The sequence below is a fragment of the Hemiscyllium ocellatum genome, chromosome 19, assembly GCF_020745735.1.
Source record: "Hemiscyllium ocellatum isolate sHemOce1 chromosome 19, sHemOce1.pat.X.cur, whole genome shotgun sequence".
NCBI lineage: Eukaryota > Metazoa > Chordata > Chondrichthyes > Orectolobiformes > Hemiscylliidae > Hemiscyllium > Hemiscyllium ocellatum.
This window is the reverse complement of record NC_083419.1, coordinates 41,845,915-41,866,851: the sequence shown is the minus strand read 5'-3', so window position 1 is coordinate 41,866,851 and position 20,937 is coordinate 41,845,915. Positions and strand designations below refer to the sequence as shown.

Genomic DNA, 20,937 nt, shown 5'->3' with positions numbered 1-20,937 from the left:
CACCCATGATCAATCTCCAGACTCCGCCCACCGGCAGACAGCCCCGCCAGTACCACACTTCCAACAGCGAATCACCAGACTCCGCCCTGCAACAGTCAATCACCAGACACCACCCAACGGCAGATACGTTCCAGACTCCACCTACCGGCAGTCAGCCTCCAGTACCAAACCCACCAAGTTATTCAATAGACTCCGCCCTGCAACAGTCAATCACCAGACACCACCCAACGGCAGATACGTTCCAGACTCCACCTACCGGCAGTCAGCCTCCAGTACCAAACCCACCAAGTTATTCAATAGACTCCGCCCTCCAGTAGTCAATCACCAGACTCCACCCACCCATCGTTACGCTTCAGACTCCACCCACCTGCTGTCAATCTCCAGTCCAACCCCTCCAGCTGACAATCACCAGACTCCGCCCTCCAAGGGGCCTTCTGCGGCCCCGTGCCATCACCAGACCCCCGCCTACTCAATGTCAATCACCAGACCCCGCCAATCAGCTGTCAAGCATAACAGGCGGCTGGTCCCGCCCGCCCCCTCCGTTGATGTGAATGAAGTGGTTTCCAGAGTGCACTTCCTGTGGATGTGTCAATAGAGAGTGTGACTGTAAACATAGTCCTCGGTGAACAACCCAAACACATTCCTGGAGGCAAAGCAGAAAGTGAAAATAGTTGATGTCAATCTTTTTTATGGATTCTCTGGTATTAAAAATAATTGATAGAGAATCAAAAATGAGAGTCATAGCAACATATTGATCAACACTGAATGTCTATTTGTTAAAGCTCAGATACATAGGAGAAAGTGTTTACCTTATTGGGTCTATTCTGTCAATTATAGAAAGACATAAAACAACAAGTTACAAAAAAGTACAAAAGCGATACTAATTATAATGTAAACCGAAAGAACTGCAGATGTGTAAATCAGAAACAAAAATAGAAATTGCTGGAAAAGCTCTGAGTTCTCAAGAGGTCTCCTCAGTTCTGAGGAAGGGTTACTTCACCCGGAACGTTAACTCTGATTTCTCTCCACAAATGCTGCCAGGCTTGATGATGTTTTCCAGCAATTTCTGTTATTATTGCTAATTGTAATAAGGTGGGTGCTCGACTTTAATTGTCCAAATCTAAACTGAGATACTAACAGTCTAAAAGCCTTGAGGGGAAGAAGAGCTTTTAGAAGTTAGAATTTATTGCTGTGTTATGTTTTATTGTCATGTATACTAAAGTACAGGAATGCATGAGTACAATGAAGAGTGTACAAAGTCACCATTTCTGGCGACATCTTAATTGCAAACGCACAGTGGCTCAGTGATTAGCACTATTGCCTCACAGAACCAGGGATGTAGGTTCAATTCCAACGTTGGGTGAATGTCTGTGTGGAGTTTGCACATTCTAGCTGTGTCTGTGTAGGTTTCCTCCTCCAGTCCAACGATGTACACGTTAGGTGAATTGGACATGCTAAATTGCCCATAGTGTTCAGGGATATGCAGGTTAGGTCATTAGTCTGGGGTAAATGTAGACTAGTAGGGGAATGGGAATGGGAATGGGTCTGGGTGGGTTACTCTTTAGAGGGTCAGTGTGGGCTTGTTGGGTCAGAGGGCCTGTTTCCACACTGTAGGGATTCTATGGTTCTATGGGAACTATGGCGTCCAGATACAAAGTCTTTGGTATAAATGGGAAAAATAAAATTAAAAGTTCAGGATTACAGACCTTCTATAGCAGGGTCATAGAGATGTACAGAACAGAAACAGACCTTTCAATCAAGCTCATCCATGCCAATCAGATATCCTAACCTAACCTAGTCCCATTTGTGAGCACTTGGCCCATGTCCCTCCGAAGCCTTCCTCTTCACCTACCCATCCAGGTGCCTTTTAAATGCTGTAATTGTACCAGCCTCCATCACTTCCTCTGGCAGCTCAGTCCATACACACACTATTCTCTGTGTGAAAAAGTGCCCCTTTGGTCCCTTTTATATTTTCCCCCTCTCACCCTAAATCTATGCCCTCTAGTTCTGAAAAGACCTTATCTATTTACCCTATCCATACCCCTCATGATTTTATAAACATCTATAAGGTCACCCCTCTGCCTCTGACACTCCAGGGAAAACAGCCTCAGCCTATTAAGCCTGTCCCTATAACTCAAACCCTCCAATCCTGGCAACATCCTTGTAATTTTTTTTCTGAACCTTTTTAAAAGAGAAAATAATATAAAAACAGACAAGTCCATGCTGGGTTCACCTGGAGGTCGGGAGTCCTGGAGTTGGGGGCAAAAAACCTGCAGACGCTGGAATCCAAAGTTGACAGGCAGGAGGCTGTAAGAACACAGCAAGCCAGGTAGCATCAGGAGGTGAAGAAGTGGATGCTTCAGGTCCAAAACAACGACCTCTCCACCTCCTGATGCTGCCTGACTTGCTGTGTTCTTACAGCCTCCTGCCTGTCAACTTAGGCATCCTGGAGTCAGCATTTTTCAGTAATTCAAGAAGAATTACTGAATGGCTAGTGAGCCAAATGGATCGAGTGTCAGGGAACATTTTTGATGAGCAAATAAAAAGACCAGTGATTATAGAGTCGTAAAGTTTAGATTAGCCAAGGGGACATCAAGAATAGAAATATTAATTGACAAAGGGTCAACTTCAGTTGAGAATAAATCTGATGTAGATAAATTAGATTTAAAAAAGACAGACAAAACTATACTGGAAAAATAATTTGTCTTTAACAAGCAGATATTTCAAGTACAGTTGAGGTACATTTCCACAAATGGAAAATGTAAGGGTTGGTGATGGTAGTTTAATGATGATGGAGCAGATAACCATGAGACTGGACATATTAATCCCACAGTAGCAACTAGTAGTGTTTAATATTCAATCAATTGATTCATCATTAAAAATAACCATGAAATGATTGGATTATTAAAAACACCCATCAAATTCTCCAGGGCTGTCAGGGCAGGAAATGTGGACCCAGTCTGTCTCCAGATTCACAGCAGTATGATTGACTCTTAATTGCCCTCTGAAATCGGTTAAGAAAACATTCTGTTGTATAACGCTGTTATTTAAGGCCCATTCGAATAATGGGGACAATGACAGGATGGTACCGGGGTAGAAAGTTGGCTGATTGACACGAGGAAATGATGGTGAATGATTCCTTTTTTCACTGGAACAAGGTTTACAGTGGCGTTCCCCAGAAGTCAGGACCACTGTGCTGTTTTAATATAATCATATGAACGGCCAAGACTCGAGTGTGCACTGGATAATTTCAAAATTGCAAGTAACCCAATACTTGGAAGTATTGTGAACTGTGAAGCAGGTAGCGATAAACCCAAAACAGAGGGTGGAAAGAGTGAGCACCATGCATTTGGCTGATGCAGGAAATGTGCAGTGAATACAAGTTGAGGACAGGCAATGTGAACGAGAGGGCAATGCCGAATAAACGGTGTCGAAATAATTCAGGCTGAAGCTGACCAGGGTTTTTTTTTAGCAAACTTAAAATTCAGCTGGATTTATTCAGTCAGCAAAGGTAATTTCCTCTTAAGGGTGTAGAGGAGCGGTGTGTGTTGATATGTAGGAACTGAGCTGTACTGAGCCTGGTTTCCCCTGTGCTGAGCAGTGTGACACTGGTAGGAGACAGAAGAATGTGCCTGGTTTGTCTTTGAGCAGATAGTGCTGTTGGTTACTGCCTGCCTGCACTTGAGGGAGTTAGGGAAGGGTTTGCAGCAAGGTCTGTTCACTTCCTCCTCGTGTCCCACCCCAGGAGAAGGCGTATTTAAAATGCTCCCTTCCTCTGTGGCCATGAGACTGGCTGCGTTTGGCTGCAGACCGGGACACTGGCTGCAAACCCCGCTGCCGAACCTCACCCAGTGCAGGCAGCTGGCGACCTCCCGGCCCCAGCGACCTCCAGGCCCTTCCGTGGACATCTCGGCGATGTTAGGGCCGGAGCCGAGTGAGGCTCGGCTGAAAGAGCTGAGCAGGAGGCAGCCCCGGCAGAGCTCGCTGCTGCTGTTCCCCGGCCAGGGCACCCAGTTTGTGGGAATGGGCGAAGGGCTCCAGAAATACCACAACGCCAGGCAAATGTTCGCAGCTGCCCAGAAGATCCTGGGCTATGACCTGCTGTCTTTGTGTATGAATGGACCGGAGGGAGAGTTAAATAAAACTGTTCACTGCCAGCCAGCAGTTTTTGTCACGTCCTTAGCTGCAGTGGAAAGGCTGCATGTTGAAAACCCTGAAGTAAGTAGAACTTGGGTTAGCTAACCACGTTTCAAATCCCTGCCCTGTTTGACATAAGCTGTTTTTAAATGTTTGAAGAAAACCCAAGGATCACAAGTTGATTACACCTCAAGTCCATTTAAAATTTAAAGAAAAGTGCTACATTAGTTTTCACACTAATTTTCTGTAGACAGTGTGACATTTACAGGATGGTACTATAAACTGAACTGAACTGATCTGAATTGGCCATATAAATACTGGGACTACAAGTATTCAGTGAGTGACTCACCACCTGTCTCCTCAATGCCTGTCCATCTTCCATTAGGGACCAGTCAGGATTGGAATGGAATACTCTCCACTTACCAGGGTAACTACAGTTCTAACAGTACTTAGCAACTTGACACCATCCAGGACAAAGTAGGACACTCGATTGCCACTGCATCCATTACCTTCAACACTTACACCTTCACCACTGACACACATCGGCAGCAGTATGTACCATCCACATGATTCACTGCGGCAAATCATTCAGGCTCCTTCAACAGCAATTTCCAAACCTATAGCCTCTACTAACTAGACAGTAAGAGCAGCAGATCCAAAGGAAAATGACCACCTTGGAGTTTCCCTCCAAGCCACACTGTCACTGAGTCAAAATTGTAGAACTCTGTTCCTAACAGCACTATGGTTGATACTAACACTGGATAGACTGCAGTTCACAAAAACATTCCAAGGGCAATTAGGGCAACAGCAGATGGCCATGCCAGCAATGCTCACTGTGTGTGTGTGTTTGGGGGGGGGGGGGGTTTCGTTAGAACAGAGATAGACTTGAATGAATTGCCATTGAAAGAGAGAGGAGGCATTAGCAGCCTTGAAAGGGGATAATTTCCCCAGGGCCAGATGAGGTGTAGCTCAGGCTGTGGTGGGAAGCAAGGGAGGAGATTGCAGGGGCTCTGTCTCTTGTTTGTTTTCAAATCCTCTCTGGCTGCAGGAAGGGTGATAGAGGACTAGAGGAAATGTAATGTACTGTCATCACTCAAGAAGAGTTGTAAGGATACTCTGGGAAGTCCAGAGATGTGTAGCTTAGGTGGATTGGCCATGCTAAATTGCCCGTTGGGTCCAGAGATGTGCAGGCTAGGTAGATAAGCCTTGGGATTTGCAGGTTACAGGGATAGGATATGGGGTGGGTCTGGGTGGGATACTCTTTGGAGGGTAGAGGTGGACTTGATGGGCCGAATAGCCTGCTTCCACACTGTAGGAGTTCTATAAATCTAGAAGTACAGGTCAATGAGTCTAACATCTGTGGTAAGGAAACTATTAAGAAAAAAAGTCTAAGGGAATTAATCCCCATTTTTAGAGAGGTAAGAATTAAGTAAGGATCATCAGCATGGCTTTGTAAGGGGGGCATCATGTCTAATAAGTTTGATTGAATTTTTCGAGGAGTTCACCCAGTGTGTAGATGAAGGTAGTGCAGTTGATCTAGTCGATATACACTTCAGTCTGGTTGCATGGCAGACTGATTAAGATGTTGAAAAATGTGGTGCTGGAAAAGCACAACAGGTCAGGCAGCATTCAAGGAGCAGGAGTGTCAACATTTCAGGAATAAGCCCTTCATCAGGATTCCGGATGACTTATTGGCAGGAAGCAAATGGCTTTAGTTGAAGAGTGACAAAACAGTGATGTACCACAGCGTTTGGTGTTGGGCCCTTTGCTCTTTGTAATGCACATTTAATAATCTAGACATGGACATAGGAGACATTATTATTCATTTTGCAGATGACATGAATATTGGTGATGTAATAAATCCTGATGACTGCAGGATGATACTGACAGGCTCGTCGGATTGGCTGAACAGTGGCAAGTGGAATTTAATCTTGAAAAGCATTTTGGGAGGATTATCAAGGCAAGAGAGTACACGTTCAATGGTAGCACCCTCGGAAGTAAAGAGCATCATGGGGACATTGGTTTGCTCATCTATAAATCCTTAAGCCAGCAGGGCAGGTAGATAAAATAGTTAAGAAGGCATAGAGGAAACATCTTTATTAGTCAATATTCTGAAAATGAGAGCAAGGAGGTTATGATGGAGCTGTGTATATTGTTACTTAGGCCACAGCTGGAATAGCATTTGCGATTCTAGTGGAAGAGATTCACCAGAATATTACCTGGGCTGGAGAGAAACTAGCCAGGCTAAGGTTGATTTTTCCAAGCAGTGAAGGCTGAAGCAGGTGGGATCTTTATTGAAGTGAACAAAATGATGAAGGGCATAGACAGGGGAATTTCAGAGAAGCTTTTCCCATTAGTAGAGGGATCAGCAACCTGGGGGCACAAAACATTTTCACAGACAGGTGGATATCTGGAGCTCACTGCCTAAAATGATGGATAAATTGATAGAGGCAGGAACCCTCAAGATATTGAAGAACTACTTAGACAAACACTTCAAATACCATGGTATATACAGCTGTGGGCCCAGTGTTTGAAAATGGGATGAGGAAAGGTTGATATTTGATGACCTGCATGGAAGCTATGGGCTGTGGGGTCTCTTTTTGTGCTGTAAAAACTCAACTCTCTATGGACATGAATTAAGAAATAAAATAGATTGTATAGTGGTTGAACACCACTTTGAAGAACCACCCCCTCTTCTGTCACAATGTTTGTCCAACTTGAAGCATTGGCTGAGCACACATACTCACCAACTAAATATTGGTTCTCCACCACAGACCCTATTCTTTAACAATGAACATTGTTCATTTCCCTGCCCACAGTCTGAAATAGAATCACAGAATAGTCATAGCATAGGAGGAGGCCATTTAGCCCATCCGGTCTACACTGACTCTGCATAAACACTTCAATTTGTGCTATTCTCCTGCCTTCTCCCTGCTATCCTATGGTACAGTGACCTGTACAAGAAGGATGGGTTGCATTTGAATTGGAAGGGGACTAATATGCTGGCAGAGAGATTTGCTACAGCTGTTTGGGAGGATTTAAACTAGTAAGGTGGAGGGGGGTGGTGTGGGACCCAAGGAGATAGAGAGAAAAGAGATAGTCTGAGACTGGAGCTGTTGGGAAAAGGAGTGACTCAAACAGTCAGGACAGGCAGCAACAAAGCAGAGAACAAGGTAGGACTGATAAATTAGACTGTATTTACTTAAATGCAAGAGGCCTAACAGGGAAGGCAGATGAACTCTGGGCATTGTTAGGAACAGGGACTGGAATATCATAGCAATTACAGAAACATGGCTCAGGGATGGACAGGACTGGCAGCTTAATATTCCAGGATACAAATGCTAAAGGAAGGACAGAAAGGGGAGGACAAGAGAGGAAGGAGAGTGGCCTTTTTGATGAGGGATAGCATTACTGCTGTACTTAGGGAAGATATTCCTGGGAATACATCCAGGGAAGTTATTTGGGTGGAACTGAGAAATACAAAAGGAATGGTCACCTTATTGAGATTGTATTATAGACCCCCTAATAGTCAGCGGGAAATTGAGAAACAGATTTAAAAGGAGATTTCAGTTATCTGTAAGAATAATAGGGTGGTTATGGTAGGAGATTTTTACTTTCCAAACATAGACTGGGACTGCCATAGTGTTAAGGGTTTAGATGGAGAGGAATTTGTTAAGTGTATACAAGTTTTAAGTTGGAAGAAAGCTAATTTTGACAGAATTAGGCAAGAACTTTCAAAAACTGATTGGGGGCAGAAGTTCGCAGGTAAAGGGCGGCTGGAAAATGGGAAGCCTTCAGAAATTAGATAACGAGAGTAAATGAGACAGTATATTCCTGTTAGGGTGAAAGGAAAAGCTGGTAGGTGTAGAGAAAGCTAGATGACTAGAGAAATTGATGTTTTGGTTAAGAAAAAGAAGGAAGCATAGGTCAAGTATAGACAGGAGAGATTAAATGAATCCTTAGAAGAGTATAAAGGCAATAGGAGTATACTTAAGAGGGAAATAAGGAGCGCAAAAAGGGACATGAGATAGCTTTGGCAAACAGGGTTAAGGAGAATCCAAAGGGATTTTATAAATACATTAAGGACAAAAGGGTAACTCGGGAGAGAATAGGGCACCTCAAAGATCAGCAAGGCAGCCTATGTGTGGAGCTGTAGAAGATGGGGGAGATACTAAACAAGTATTTTGCATCAGTGTTTACTGTAGAGAAGGATATGGAAGATAGAGAATGTGGGGAAATAAATGGCGACATCTTGAATAATGTCCATATTACAGAGGAGGAGGTGATTTGATAAATCACTAGGACCTGATCAGGTGTACCCTAGAACTCAGTGGGAAGCTAAGGAAGTGATTGCTGGACCTCTTGCTGAGATATTTGTATCATCGACAGTCACAGGTGAGGTGCTAGAAGTCTGGAGATTGGCAAACGTGATGCCACTATTTAAGAAATGTGGTAAGGAAAAGCCAGGGAACTATAGACTGGTGAACCTGACTTTGGTGGTGGGCAAGTTTTTGGAGGGAATCCTGAGGAACAGGAATTACATGTATTTGGAAAGGTAAGGACTGATTAGGGATAGTCAGCATGGCTTTGTGCATGGGAAATCATATCTCATAAACTTGATTTAGAATTGTGAAGAAGTAACAGACGATTGGTGAGGTTAAACATGATCTGTGCTGTCTTCAGTAAAATGTTCAACAAGATTCTTCATGGGAGACTGATTGGCCAGGTTAGAACTCATGGAATACAGGGAGAACTAGCCATTTGGATACAGAACTGGCTTGAAGGTAGTAGACAGAGGGTAGTGGTGGAAGGCTGCTTTTCAGACTGGAGGCCTGTGACTAGTGGAGTGCCACAAGGATCGGTGCTGGGTCCACTGCTTTTCATCATTATATAAATGATTTGGATGTGAACATCGGAGGTATAGTTAGTAAATTTGCAGATGACACCAAAATTGGATGTGTAGTAGACTGCCTCAGAGTACAATCGGATCTTGATCAGATGGGCTAATGGGTGGAGGAGTGGCAGATGGAGTTTAATTTAGATAAATGCGAGGTGCTTCATTTTGGAAAGACAAATCAGGGCAGGACTTATACACTTAAAAGTAAGGTCCTGGGGAATGTTGATGAACAAAGAGACCTTGGAGTGCAGGTTCTTAGTTCCTTGAAAGTAGAGTCGCAGGTAGATAGGATAGTGAAGAAAATGCTTGGTATGCTTTCCTTTATTGGACGGAGCACTGAGTATAGGAGTTGGGAGGTCATGTTGCGGCTGTACAGGACATTGATTGGCCACTTTTGGAATGTTGCATGCAATTCTGGTTGCCTTCCTATTGGAAGGATGTTCTGAAACCTGAAAGGGTTCAGAGAAGATTTACAAGGATATTGCAGGGTTGGAGGATTTGAGCTATGGAGAAAGGCTGAAGAGGCTGGGGCTGTTTTACCTGGAGCATCAGAGGCTGAGAGATGACCTTATAGGTGTTTATAAAGTCTTGAGGGGCATGGATAGGATAAATAGACAAGATCTTTTCCCTGGGGTGGGGGAGTCAGAACTCGAGGGCATAGGTTTAGCGTGACATGGGAAAGATATAAGAACCTAAGGGGCAACATTTTCGCGCAGAGGGTGGTACATGTATGGAATGAGCTGCCAAAGGAAGTGGTGGAAGTTGGTACAATCACAACATTTAAAAGCCATTTGGATAGGTATATGCATAGGAAGGTTTTGGAGGGATATGGGCCAAGTGCTAGCAAATGGAACTAGATTAGGTTAGGATATCTGGTCACCATGGACAAGTTGGACCGAAAGGTCTGTTTCTGTGTTATACATCTCTATGACTATGACATTTCCTTTTATAATTCAATTTTAATGCTTCAATTGAATTTGTTTTCACCACATTATCTGGCAGTGCATTCTAGATCTTAACCACGTTGTTGAAGCAGAGGGTGTTTTTTTTTCGTTGCAGTCTTGCTTCTTTTCCCAATAAATCTGTTCAGAAAATGCTGGAGAAACTCAGCAGGTTTGGCAGCATCTGCTTTGAGTCCTGAAGTTTCTGTTTCTAATGTTGGATCTCCAGCATCCATAGTACTTTGCTTTCAATTGATACTTTTCCAAATGGGAACAATTTCTCCCTATCTGCTCTGTCTAGGCCCTTCATGATTTTGAATAATTACATTAAAGCGCCTCCAAGGAAAGGAGTCCCAACTTCTACAACCTGTCAACATAATTGAAGTTTCTGGCTCTTTGTGAATCTTTTCTCTACTGTCTCCAATGTTTTCACATCCTTCCTAAAATGCACCTCCTAATACTGCAGCTGAGGCTGAATTAGTGACTTATACAGATTCGAACATAACTTCATTTGTACAGTTTGCTGCTATTAACACAGCCAAGGATGTTGTATGTTTTATTATTCGCTCAGGATCAATCCTGCCACCTCTAATGTTTTATGTACATATGCACCCAGGACCCCTCTGCTTCTGCGCCCCCTAGATGGTTATATTCTTTACATTTTCTTTCCATGTTCTACCTAACTTCTCCACATTGAACTTCATCTCCATCTATCCATCCACTTCATCAAATTGTCTATGTCCTGTTTGATGTTCTACACTATCTTCCTTACATTTCACAGTGCTACCAACCACAAAGTGTGAAATTATACCTTTTACAATAAACTTTAGGTCATTAGTATATTATCAAGGAAAGTAAGAGTCTCGACACTGAATCTGGGAACTCCATTATAGATGTTCCTCCAGTCTGAAAATTATCCATTAACTGTTACTGTCTTCTTCCTGTCACTGAGCAAATCCTTGTTGTTAATACCCACTTTATTCCATGAGCTGTAACTTTCCTCACAGGTCTGTGTGGCGCTGTATCAGACACCTTTTTGGAAATCACGTGTACACCATATTTCTTTGGAAAAACTCTCAACTAGTTAATTAAAAATAATTTTCCCTTATAAATCCATGCTGGCTTTCCTTAATTAACTGACTACATGAGTATAATTTTGTGCTGAATATTCTTTCTACAAGTTTCCCCACACTAAAGTTAAACTGACTGGCCTGTAGTTCTGGGCTGATCTTTACAGCCTTTTTTCAACAAGAATGTAACATTTGCAATTCCCTTGTCCTCTCACACCACCTCTGAGTCTAAGACTGAAAACAATAGTCAGTACCTTCACGAAAAAAAACTAGATTGTTTGGAATTTTGGCAATTTTCTGCTTGTCTCTGTGCCATACGTTTGGTCCCATTTCTGCTTAAACACCAAAGCTGTCAATTTCAACCTCGATAACACTGTCTGTCTTGATGCTATCTGCTACAGAAACCCTCAATGATACCTTTGTGACCTCTCAGACCAAACTAGTCCATTGCTCCCATAGCTAGACTCTCACTGTGCCTGTAAAGTTGAGCGTATCCAAATCTATGTGGCTCCTGTTTTAACTCTCACCAATCCCCATTCTCTTCTTGCACCTTACTTACCGCCCTACATTATCCTGCAGTGTGATGAAGCCTCCACTGTTTTTAGCTCTCTCCTGCTTTTCCCCTCCGTCTCTGTATAAACTCCGTAATTTAATCACTATTGTCCTCCATTTCTGGCCTTTTACCCACCAAGACCAATCTATTTCTGCTCTGACACACCTAACTCACTTTATTTCTCTACTCACATGTCCCGTTCTCTTTCTGTTCATGTACATTCCAATATACCTCTCCCATTCACATTCAACTTTCATTGTACCTGGTTGTACCTCTCCTCTATTTCTGTGCTCTCTCCTTGCACATGTCCTACTTGAATTCTACCTTTACATAGGCTCATTATAACTCTTTGTTCACTGGTTGCACTCTCTCTACTCATAAGACCCATTCTTGAACTGTTAACGTCTCTTTCCTGACATAAGTGTACCTTTCAATGAAATGTGAAAGGAGATCGGGAGAGATGTCCACCTTGAAAATCTAGGGTCAGATCATAAACAACATTTCATCTCACCAAATTGTGAAACTATATTCTCAGAATCTGGTTTCTCACCCATTACTACTGACGAGGTTAGAAATAGTTTGCAGGCTGGTATATGTGGTTTATTCAATGCTATATGTATGAAATGATGAATCCAATCTATGCCCTAAGCAAACCCAACAGAAAGCATTAGTTGCTCATTGAGAGTAAACCCCTTGATCATCTTCCTCATAGGTTGTGTGTCTATTTGGACTTGATACGTTGAGGTCATTGGGTTTATGACCTTTAATTGCTGTTGACCTTTTTGCTGTCTCACCTAAGCCCTCTGCTGCACCAGTTGCAGATTCTCTCTGTCCTATGTTCTCTGCTGTACAAATCATAGATTCCCTTTGTCCTATGCTCTCAGATGCACCAATCACACATTCCCCTCTTTACTGCACTTACTTCTCCTAAATTCACAGCTACACTTTACCTCAAGTTTTTTCCAATATCTCGTACTTTTGCTCTTTAGATTTAATGCTCAGACCTGCCCCTTATTAGAGTTTGCTTTTGTTTGTGACATTTTGGAGGAAACATTGTAAAGAATGTTTTACTACATTAAATGTGCTATATAAACGAAAGGTGTGGTAGTTGTACAGTGATTCAGGTCAGAGGCAGACAGACTAAATGCAGAAAATGCAATATTGGGTGGTTTTACATTCTCCACCTTTTGGAAATTCTGTTTTTGCATTTGGTGTGGCATGCTCAGGTGGCAGTAGGTCAGTAGGTTCTTTAAAAATACTGTTTTGATAACTCATCCATCTTATAGCTCCTCCTCCTCCTCATACTATGCAGCATGTTAATCTGGCTGCAGTCAACAACTCAGTGCTTTCTATTTAGGTAGACATTCTTACTGCAGCTCTTTACAATGTTGCGCAGCCAGCAGTACATGTAACTGAGCATACTCCCATATGTTTCCTGAGGTATTTTACTTCATTCTTTGTTTATGAGCCCAGATTATGAATACCACCTGGGCTATTTGATTGTAATGAATATCAGAACTAAACCAGACAAGCACGTGTTTGATACCCATGTTCAACAACATTACTGAAGCTCTATTAGGAACACAAACTCAACCTCATTATTTCTCCTATTCAAAGTCACTAATGTAAGTAAAAAAACCATTTCTATTGCTACCTTTTTGCTAAGCTTACTAACTGAACATAGAACTGGAGGTTTATTCTGGATCATGCTGGTCTGTGTGGATTCGTGTTATTTAGGCAGGTGAGAATAAAATGGTGTTAGTTTATGACTTTGGAGGTGTGGGTGATGGTGAGAGGAAGAGGTATTCATTTTCTTTGCTTGTGAGGGAGACAGTAGTTAATTTTGGTGTTGGTACACTTTGTAGCCTTTCATTTCTGATAGACGTTGAAGGGATTGGAATTAACTTAATTTTCCTTTTGCTTTGTTGTTAATTTGTGGTTTATTGTTTGAGCTCTATAAAACACAGACACCTGTGAACTCTAACAATATTGTTGCCGCCATAATCTAAGTTAAAAGTTAATTTTGGGTTTGGGACTGTGAAGATAACTAGTGGACAGCACACTACCTATTGTGGATTTGTATTTTTCATGTTGTTAAGTTCTAACTGTCTTTTTATGTCTATAGGCTATTGAGAAATGTGTTGGAGCAGCAGGATTCAGTGTGGGAGAGTTTGCTGCCTTGGTCTTTGCAGGAGCAATGGACTTTGCTGAAGGTGACACTATAAAAAAAATCAAAACTCTGAGTAGTGCATGAATGAGATTCCCATTTACAACATTCAGGATGAATCCTACCTGAGTTCAGAAATTCAAAATACAGATCAGTACTGAAGAGCAGATTCAATAAATCATTTTAAATTGTGTTCTGTGAATATAAGCTCATCCAACAAAAATTGGAAATATAAGAAAATGGAAAAGTTGGAAATGCATATGAGGCCTATCGCCAGCTGCACTGAGAAAAGTTACAGGTGGGAACCCATCAACAGAGCCTGAAACACGTAGAAAAGAGAGGCCCTTAACAGGACTGAAGAAAATGAGGGTGGGATTATTGGGAGATCTGTGCTGATTCTTTGTCTATGCTTTAGCAAATGGGTTTTTGAAAAAGAAATCACATTGACCACAACCATGATATTTCCTTTATTCACTCTGATTTCTTGAAAGTTTTCTACGATTAGTCAAGCCAAAGTTATTTTTTCAGAAATCTGAACTAACTAGCTGTTATTTCTCCATTTGGTCAGGAATTGCAGTCTTTGATTTGGACTTTGGTAGTTTGTAAACAGTGAAATTACCCAAGTTATGTGTCATTGGTGCTCAGTTGGTAGCATTCTCATTCTTGAGTTTGAAAGGGCTCCTGTGGTCCAGTGGTAGTTTCCTTATCTCTGAGCCAGGAGGCCTGCAATCAAAAGGTTGTAGATTCAAACTCAACCTTGACATTTAAGGAAGTAATGCAGACTGACTCCCCACCATTATACTGGTGTTGCACTTTAACAGCACAGGTACCACCTCTCCTTTCAAATGGATGCAAATAAATTCCATGATGTTATTCAAAGAAGAGTAAGTTGATCTTTCTAGTGTGTTAGGTAATATCTATCCCTCCAGCAACACTTTAATTCATCATTTTTCTCATTGCTGTATGGGGAATCTTTTATTGTGTGGAAATTGGCTACTGCATTTTCCAACATTGTAACAAATATGCACAGTTCACCACCCCTTTATAGCTCTGGTCTCATGAGTGGTACTATGTAAATACAAGCTTAGAATTTTGGAACACTTACTACACCATGATCTTTGGATATAACCTATCTCCATGTAATTTGTCTGTATGTAGTTTAAGTATTTTAATTAAACCACTTCTCTTTAAATAGTACCCTGCACTGCTTGTTTTACACCCACTTCTTTTGATTTAACATCTCAGTAACCACACCTTTAAAATTGAGGCAATAATGTATTTAACCTCTGAGTGGCCTAACTTGGATTTAATTAATGCATTTTTTGAAAATATATTCATGTGTTTATTTTGCTTAATTTTATTCAATGCTTCCTGTTAAACCATTAATCTTTTTGTTGTAACGTTGCTATATTTGGGGTTCTCATTTTCTTTTTAATATTAGCCCTGTAAATGTAAATTCTCTTCTCTTAACCTTAAAGCATTATCAACCACTCAACTCAGACTTTTCTATGTTCCCAATTGGTTAAATATATTTGTGAAATTAGGTGAAAATGAATAATTTGGAATTGAAGTTGTGTTTACCAGTGCTGTTCTCCTCTACAGCTCTCTATACTGTGAAAGTGCGGGCAGAGGCTATGCAGGAGGCATCAGAATCCATTCCTAGTGGCATGTTATCTGTTGTGGGGCAAGCTGGGTCCAAATTCAAGTATGCTTGCCTGGAGGCTCGCGAACATTGCAAGACACTGGGGATAGAGGATCCTGTGTGTGAAGTGGCTAACTACCTCTTTCCCAATGGACGTGTGATTGCTGGAAATTTACAGGTAAGTTGAGGAAATGTGAAATGCTTTTCTTCTGGATGAATCACACACATATTCACACATACAGTGTTGAATCAGAGCATAATTCAGCACTTTCGCCTCAAATATCAGTGTGATTTTAAGGTCAAATAAAGTCATGACCAAATAATATTGTTTGGACCAAAGATGCAAATGGCTATGCAATTTATCATTATCTCCCCATATTTGATGACAAGTATAAGAAAAAATTGTTAGACATTTTAAGTCTTTAATTCACGGTGAAAAACTGTATTTAAGTACAATGTAGCATCAGATGACTTTCAGATATATGAAGATGGCCACACAAACTTTCAAAGAATGACATTGGTGCCCAGCTATTTCAGTCAATAGCTGGCATTTACGGCTTTTTAAAGTAATTTTTACAATGCTGTCATCATTTTCACTCCCCAGTTCAATTGTATTGATTGTTGTAGTCCAATATTTTGCTATTAGTATCATTTATTAGTTTCTTCACTTGAATGGTGCAGGATCACCTTCCTCCTTGCTGGAAGGAACTCAGTTACTAAGCTGACCATTGACAGAGGACAGCAACGTTGTGGTAATGTATAGATCTTAACTCTGGGGGAATTTAAAATTCAGATTATTTCATCATGATGAAATTGTCATAAATGCACTGGTTCACTAATTTCCTTCAGGGAAGGAATTCACTTGATTTGGCCTCCATGTAACTCCAAATCTAGAGCAAGGAATTCAATTCTTAACTGCCCTTTGAAATGATCGAGCAAGGCACTCCGTTGTTTCAATCAGTGACAGAGAAAAGTGGTAGTACCCACAGAAGGTTGGTGCCCACCACATGGACTGAAGTGGTTCAAGACGACGGCTCATCACCACCTTCTTGAGGGCAATGGAGCACACCCCAAAAATGCATTTTTTAAACACCTATCTTTGGATGTGAGGCAAAGTAATTTCAGGCCCTCAACAAAACATAGCAAATAAATTCTACAAGGCATTATTCTTTGTGGAAAACAAAGTTATCTAAATCGACTCTTGATGCAGTGTTGCCATCTGATGATCACAAAATGTTATTACATCAGAAAACACTTGACAGAATCTAAAATGATTACGAAGTATTTTGGTTTGCTCAGTGCATTCATTTTATTCAACGGTGACCAGGTGGTCTGGATTTTCAAAGAGGTTGAATGATTTGGGAGCTCTTTTAAACTGATGAGCAGACCCGATTGTGGGAATCTCGTTTTTATTCCTCTTCCTGTTTCCAGGAATGTTTGCCGGTGAAGGATAAGGATGTGACAGTAAGTCTGCATGCAGCACTCCTGTCCTTTCTGGTTCCATTGCAAGGCAGAGCAGGTTAAACCTACTCCTTTGCAGTTTTTATGAAGAGTCCCTACTTCCATTAGAACACATGGGTCAGGGCCTCTCAAAGGAGCTGTGAGTCATGGAGGAGCCCTAGTCCCAAGTGAGGATACCAAAAACATTCACCTGCAATTCTTTGCTTGATAGGCTTTGAAGTAGAAAAGAACCCCAGATTTTTCCATTTCAGTAGTTGGATTCTCTATCACAGGTTAGATATGTTTTTGTAGCTGTGGTTAATTATAGGGCTGTGTCCTCCAAAAGTAGCTTGACCATTAAATTCATATCATAGAATCCCTACAGTGTGGAAGCAGGTCATTTGAGTCCACACTGATCCTCTGAAGAGTGTCCCACCAAAACCCACCTCCCTACCCTGTTCCCGTAACACTCCTTTTCCCATGGTTAACCCATCTTACCTACATATCCCCAGACACTGAGGGCAATTAGACTGTGGGAGGAAACTAGAGCACCCAGAGGTAACCCATACAAATATGGGGAGAATGTGCCAACTCCACACAGACAGTCAATTAATGGTGGGATTGAACCTGGGACACTGCCGCTGTGAGAGAGCAGTGTTAACCACTGAGCTGCCATTGATCAGTGTTCTGTGAATGTTGAAAGGTGTTAGGATATTTTCCAAATGAGGTAGGTGCTTTAATGCATTTGATATTGAAGGAAACATTGCCTGGGAACTCTGATCTCATAATTTGAAAATATTTAAAAATCCAAAAGTCCTTTAAATTTTGGAAGTCAAAAACTATTTTGTGACTTCATGTTAGAAAAAGCAGACACTGCTTCTGGGCTGCAGTCCTTGACAGGCCATCTGGTGAAGGGTAAAAAAAGGGGCATCTCTTTTTACAGTTATAATAGAATGCATTGTTTTATTTGGAACGGTCTGTTTTCACAGCTGTGATTATTATGAATGCTTGTCTGTGTTTCAAACGTTTAGAATAGTGTCGTCCAGCCTTCTCACATGGGGAGCACATTTCAGTTTTCTCTCTCACAGACTATTGAGAAAACTTAGGAAATATAAAGGTTATTACAACAATAAATATGATTATAAAAAATTCAAGTTTTACATAAATTGCTAATTTAAATGTATGTGCAGTAAATGAAAATGATCATCATATTCCAAGAAATTGCTAACTGGTAGAACCTTTCTTTGCAACCTGACTGGAGCAGCAGGGTTACAGCGTGATAAAGATGAGGCTCCAGGTTCTGGTCCCAGGAAAGTGAGGGTATCGGGGCTGATGGTTTTGACAACGTGTTCTCTTTCGGTGAGCTGGCACTGAGGGAACTTACACAAAAGTGGAGTTCAGAAGCAGGTTGCCATTCTGTCTTCGTTTTCTTCATCTTTCAGTCTTTATGGATAGACTTTCGGGGAGGAGGTTTTTGGCTGGCTGTCTGATGTCATTTAGCCCTTTAAAAGTTTAATTCCCGGGGGTTGGGGCGGGGTGGGGGAGGGGTTGGGGGGGTGGGTGGGGGGGGTGGGGTTTGGGGGGGGTTGGGGGGGGTGGGGTGGGGGGGGTGGGGTTGGGGGGGGTGGGGGAGGGGGGTGGTAGGAAAGTGGCTGCAAGGCCATCGCCTAAATTTTAGGTTTTTCCCTCTACCTTTAAACCCAGCCAAGGAGGTGCATTAAAGTCCAGCCTCTCAGTGATCTCTGTAATCGTGGTTTTTCAGATCTCTGCTTCAAAATATAAAATAATCTACCCTGCATTTTACCAGGATGACTAGATCGCTTCAGAATTAACATCAGTATTTGGTTTTCTGATATTATTACACTTCACGTGTACTACAGGATTTCAACTCACTCACAACACTCAATGTTTTGATGTTTAATGTGATTTTTTTTAAGTTTACCTCAAGCAGTGCAAACAGGCAAGTCATTGAGAGCTGAAAACTCCCATTTTCAGCCTGCAACCAGTGTTGAGTTATTTTATCTTGACCATGATGAGTGAAAGAGGAAAACTACTCTTGGTTCTTATGATTGCTGGACATCCAGTGACTGCCAATTGAAAGTTTATTTACGAACATTAGATTGAGTGGGGGCAGTGCTCAGCTGTAATTTCTATTCCTCCTCCATAGACAATCTTTTTCTCCTTGTTTAATCCTGCTTCCTTTTCTTTGATAGTGATTTAAAATAATCCTTCCCGCTTCCTGCTCTGAACCTTCTCGCAAAGAGGATTGAAAGATTGTGACTTTTACTTCTGTTATTTTCATCTTTGCTACTTTTAACAATCTAGGATTTATTCACAAATGACAAACCAACTTTCCGTGATATTGATCTTCATCACCACTTTCATGGTCAGTAAAAAATACATTCTGGGTGAAGTAACTGCAATGATGAGATTCAAAAAGTACTTTTCTTTTGACACAGGCTCTCAAATATTTGCAGCAGAACTGCCGTAAGTTCCACTTTCTGCGAACTAAACTGCTACCAGTCAGCGGTGCCTTCCACACTCGCCTCATGACATCAGCAACTCAGCCACTCCATGATATCTTGAAGGGAATCAACATTGAGAAACCACTGATATCTGTCTATTCCAATGTGGATGCCAAAAAATACGTGAACAGTAAACATATTCGGCAACTGTTGGTGAAACAGCTGGTGATGCCTGTAAAATGGGAACAAACTATGCATGCTATGTATGAACGAGAACAAGGGATTGATTTTCCAGATACATATGAGGTCGGCCCAGGGACCCAGCTTGGGACAATGTTGAAAAACTGCAACCTGAAGGCTTGGAGGTTCTATCGACATATTGATGTGAAATTAAAGGATGAGACTGAGGAAGAATGAAGTATCTTCTGTGCAGAAAGACTGGTAAAAGAATAATTTTACTTGCGGTTAATTTCACTTTTGGCTGGTATGTTAAAGTTCCATCAAGTTGAAAGCAATTTGTACAACTTGAACTGGTAGAAATTGTTTTTTGCAGCTAAGTCGTGGACTTAATGACTTTATTGAGACAAAAAATGCACAGAGTGATCTGTGAGTTGTCAACTGTGCTGAAGGTGATATGAAGAATTTGAATGCACAAGGAGTTATATTGTCTGTCAGAAGTGGAGAAGGAATGTTAGATCATAAAATCTCTTAGATGATCTAAACAAAATAAATACAAAAATGTCTGGCTAAAAACCTAATCAGAGGAACACTGCTTTTAATGTACACACTTATATTTCTTTAACTATGTGTTGCACACCATGCTATATGTTTAAACTAGACACCAGTTTTTTTCATGTCGAAGGTATATTTAATATTTGTCCCATTTAAAAATGGGCTGTGAGCAGAAAGCTACTTGGAGATAATTAACTTTGATTTCTGAACATTTGTTTTTTGCACTATTTCCGTCTAAAAGCAAATGGGTGGTTTCTATGAACAAACTAATGCATTTCCTGTAATCCAAAACCTGAGCTATTGTTAGTGGTACATCTGGGATTGTGTAGTAGTTACTCCCTCATTTCATTATTGATCACTGGATCTTGTGGAATGTCAGTCATGTTCCTCTCCATGCTGACTGTATGCAGCTTAAAATTAATAGATTAAATAATATGTTGAAGTGAGAAAATATTGAATCCCAATATTACATTGCGGGACATAGAACTGTTTAGTTTAAAACAGAAATAGACCATGAAGCCCTACTATTCTATGCTGCTATATCTTCCTACCCTACAACATTTCACTCTAGCAGCAAACCTTTATTCTTTCTTGCCCATGCGCTTATCTAAATTTTTTTAAAAACATTTTACATTATTCGCCTCGAATACCTGCTGTAGGAGTAAGTTTAACATTCCTACCACTTGTCAAAACAAATTATATTTAATATTAATGAGGCACAGCAGCTTCTGACAAGGCAAAAGGACTACCTGAGCAAACCCTGTAGACAGGGACAATTGAACTACCTTTCCAGCCTTTCCCTCTGCTTATGACACATTTTTTGTCTGTGTACTGTGTAGGGAGAATTTTAAAAGGGTACTAGAGCTTTAATTAAGAGTTCAATGCTGACAGTT

At 41.3% G+C, this 20,937-nt stretch overlaps 2 protein-coding genes across 2 annotated transcripts in view; both read left to right on the top strand.

The window, feature by feature from the left end:
• Window positions 1-3,622: 3,622 nt before the first annotated feature.
• Window positions 3,623-20,070, top strand: mcat (malonyl CoA:ACP acyltransferase (mitochondrial)). The gene is made up of 4 exons (XM_060839392.1): window positions 3,623-4,218; window positions 13,724-13,811; window positions 15,368-15,585; window positions 19,307-20,070. The coding sequence occupies exons 1-4, from the start codon at window positions 3,763-3,765 to the stop codon at window positions 19,727-19,729; spliced, it is 1,185 nt and encodes a 394-aa protein (XP_060695375.1). The 5' UTR covers window positions 3,623-3,762; the 3' UTR covers window positions 19,730-20,070.
• The window catches only part of LOC132824721 (synapsin-3-like), a 298,538-nt gene continuing 297,320 nt past the window's right edge, over window positions 19,720-20,937 (top strand). Inside the window, exon 1 of the mRNA XM_060839391.1 lies at window positions 19,720-19,753. The gene's annotated coding sequence lies outside the window, so the exon portion shown is untranslated. The remainder of the gene's footprint in view (window positions 19,754-20,937) is intronic.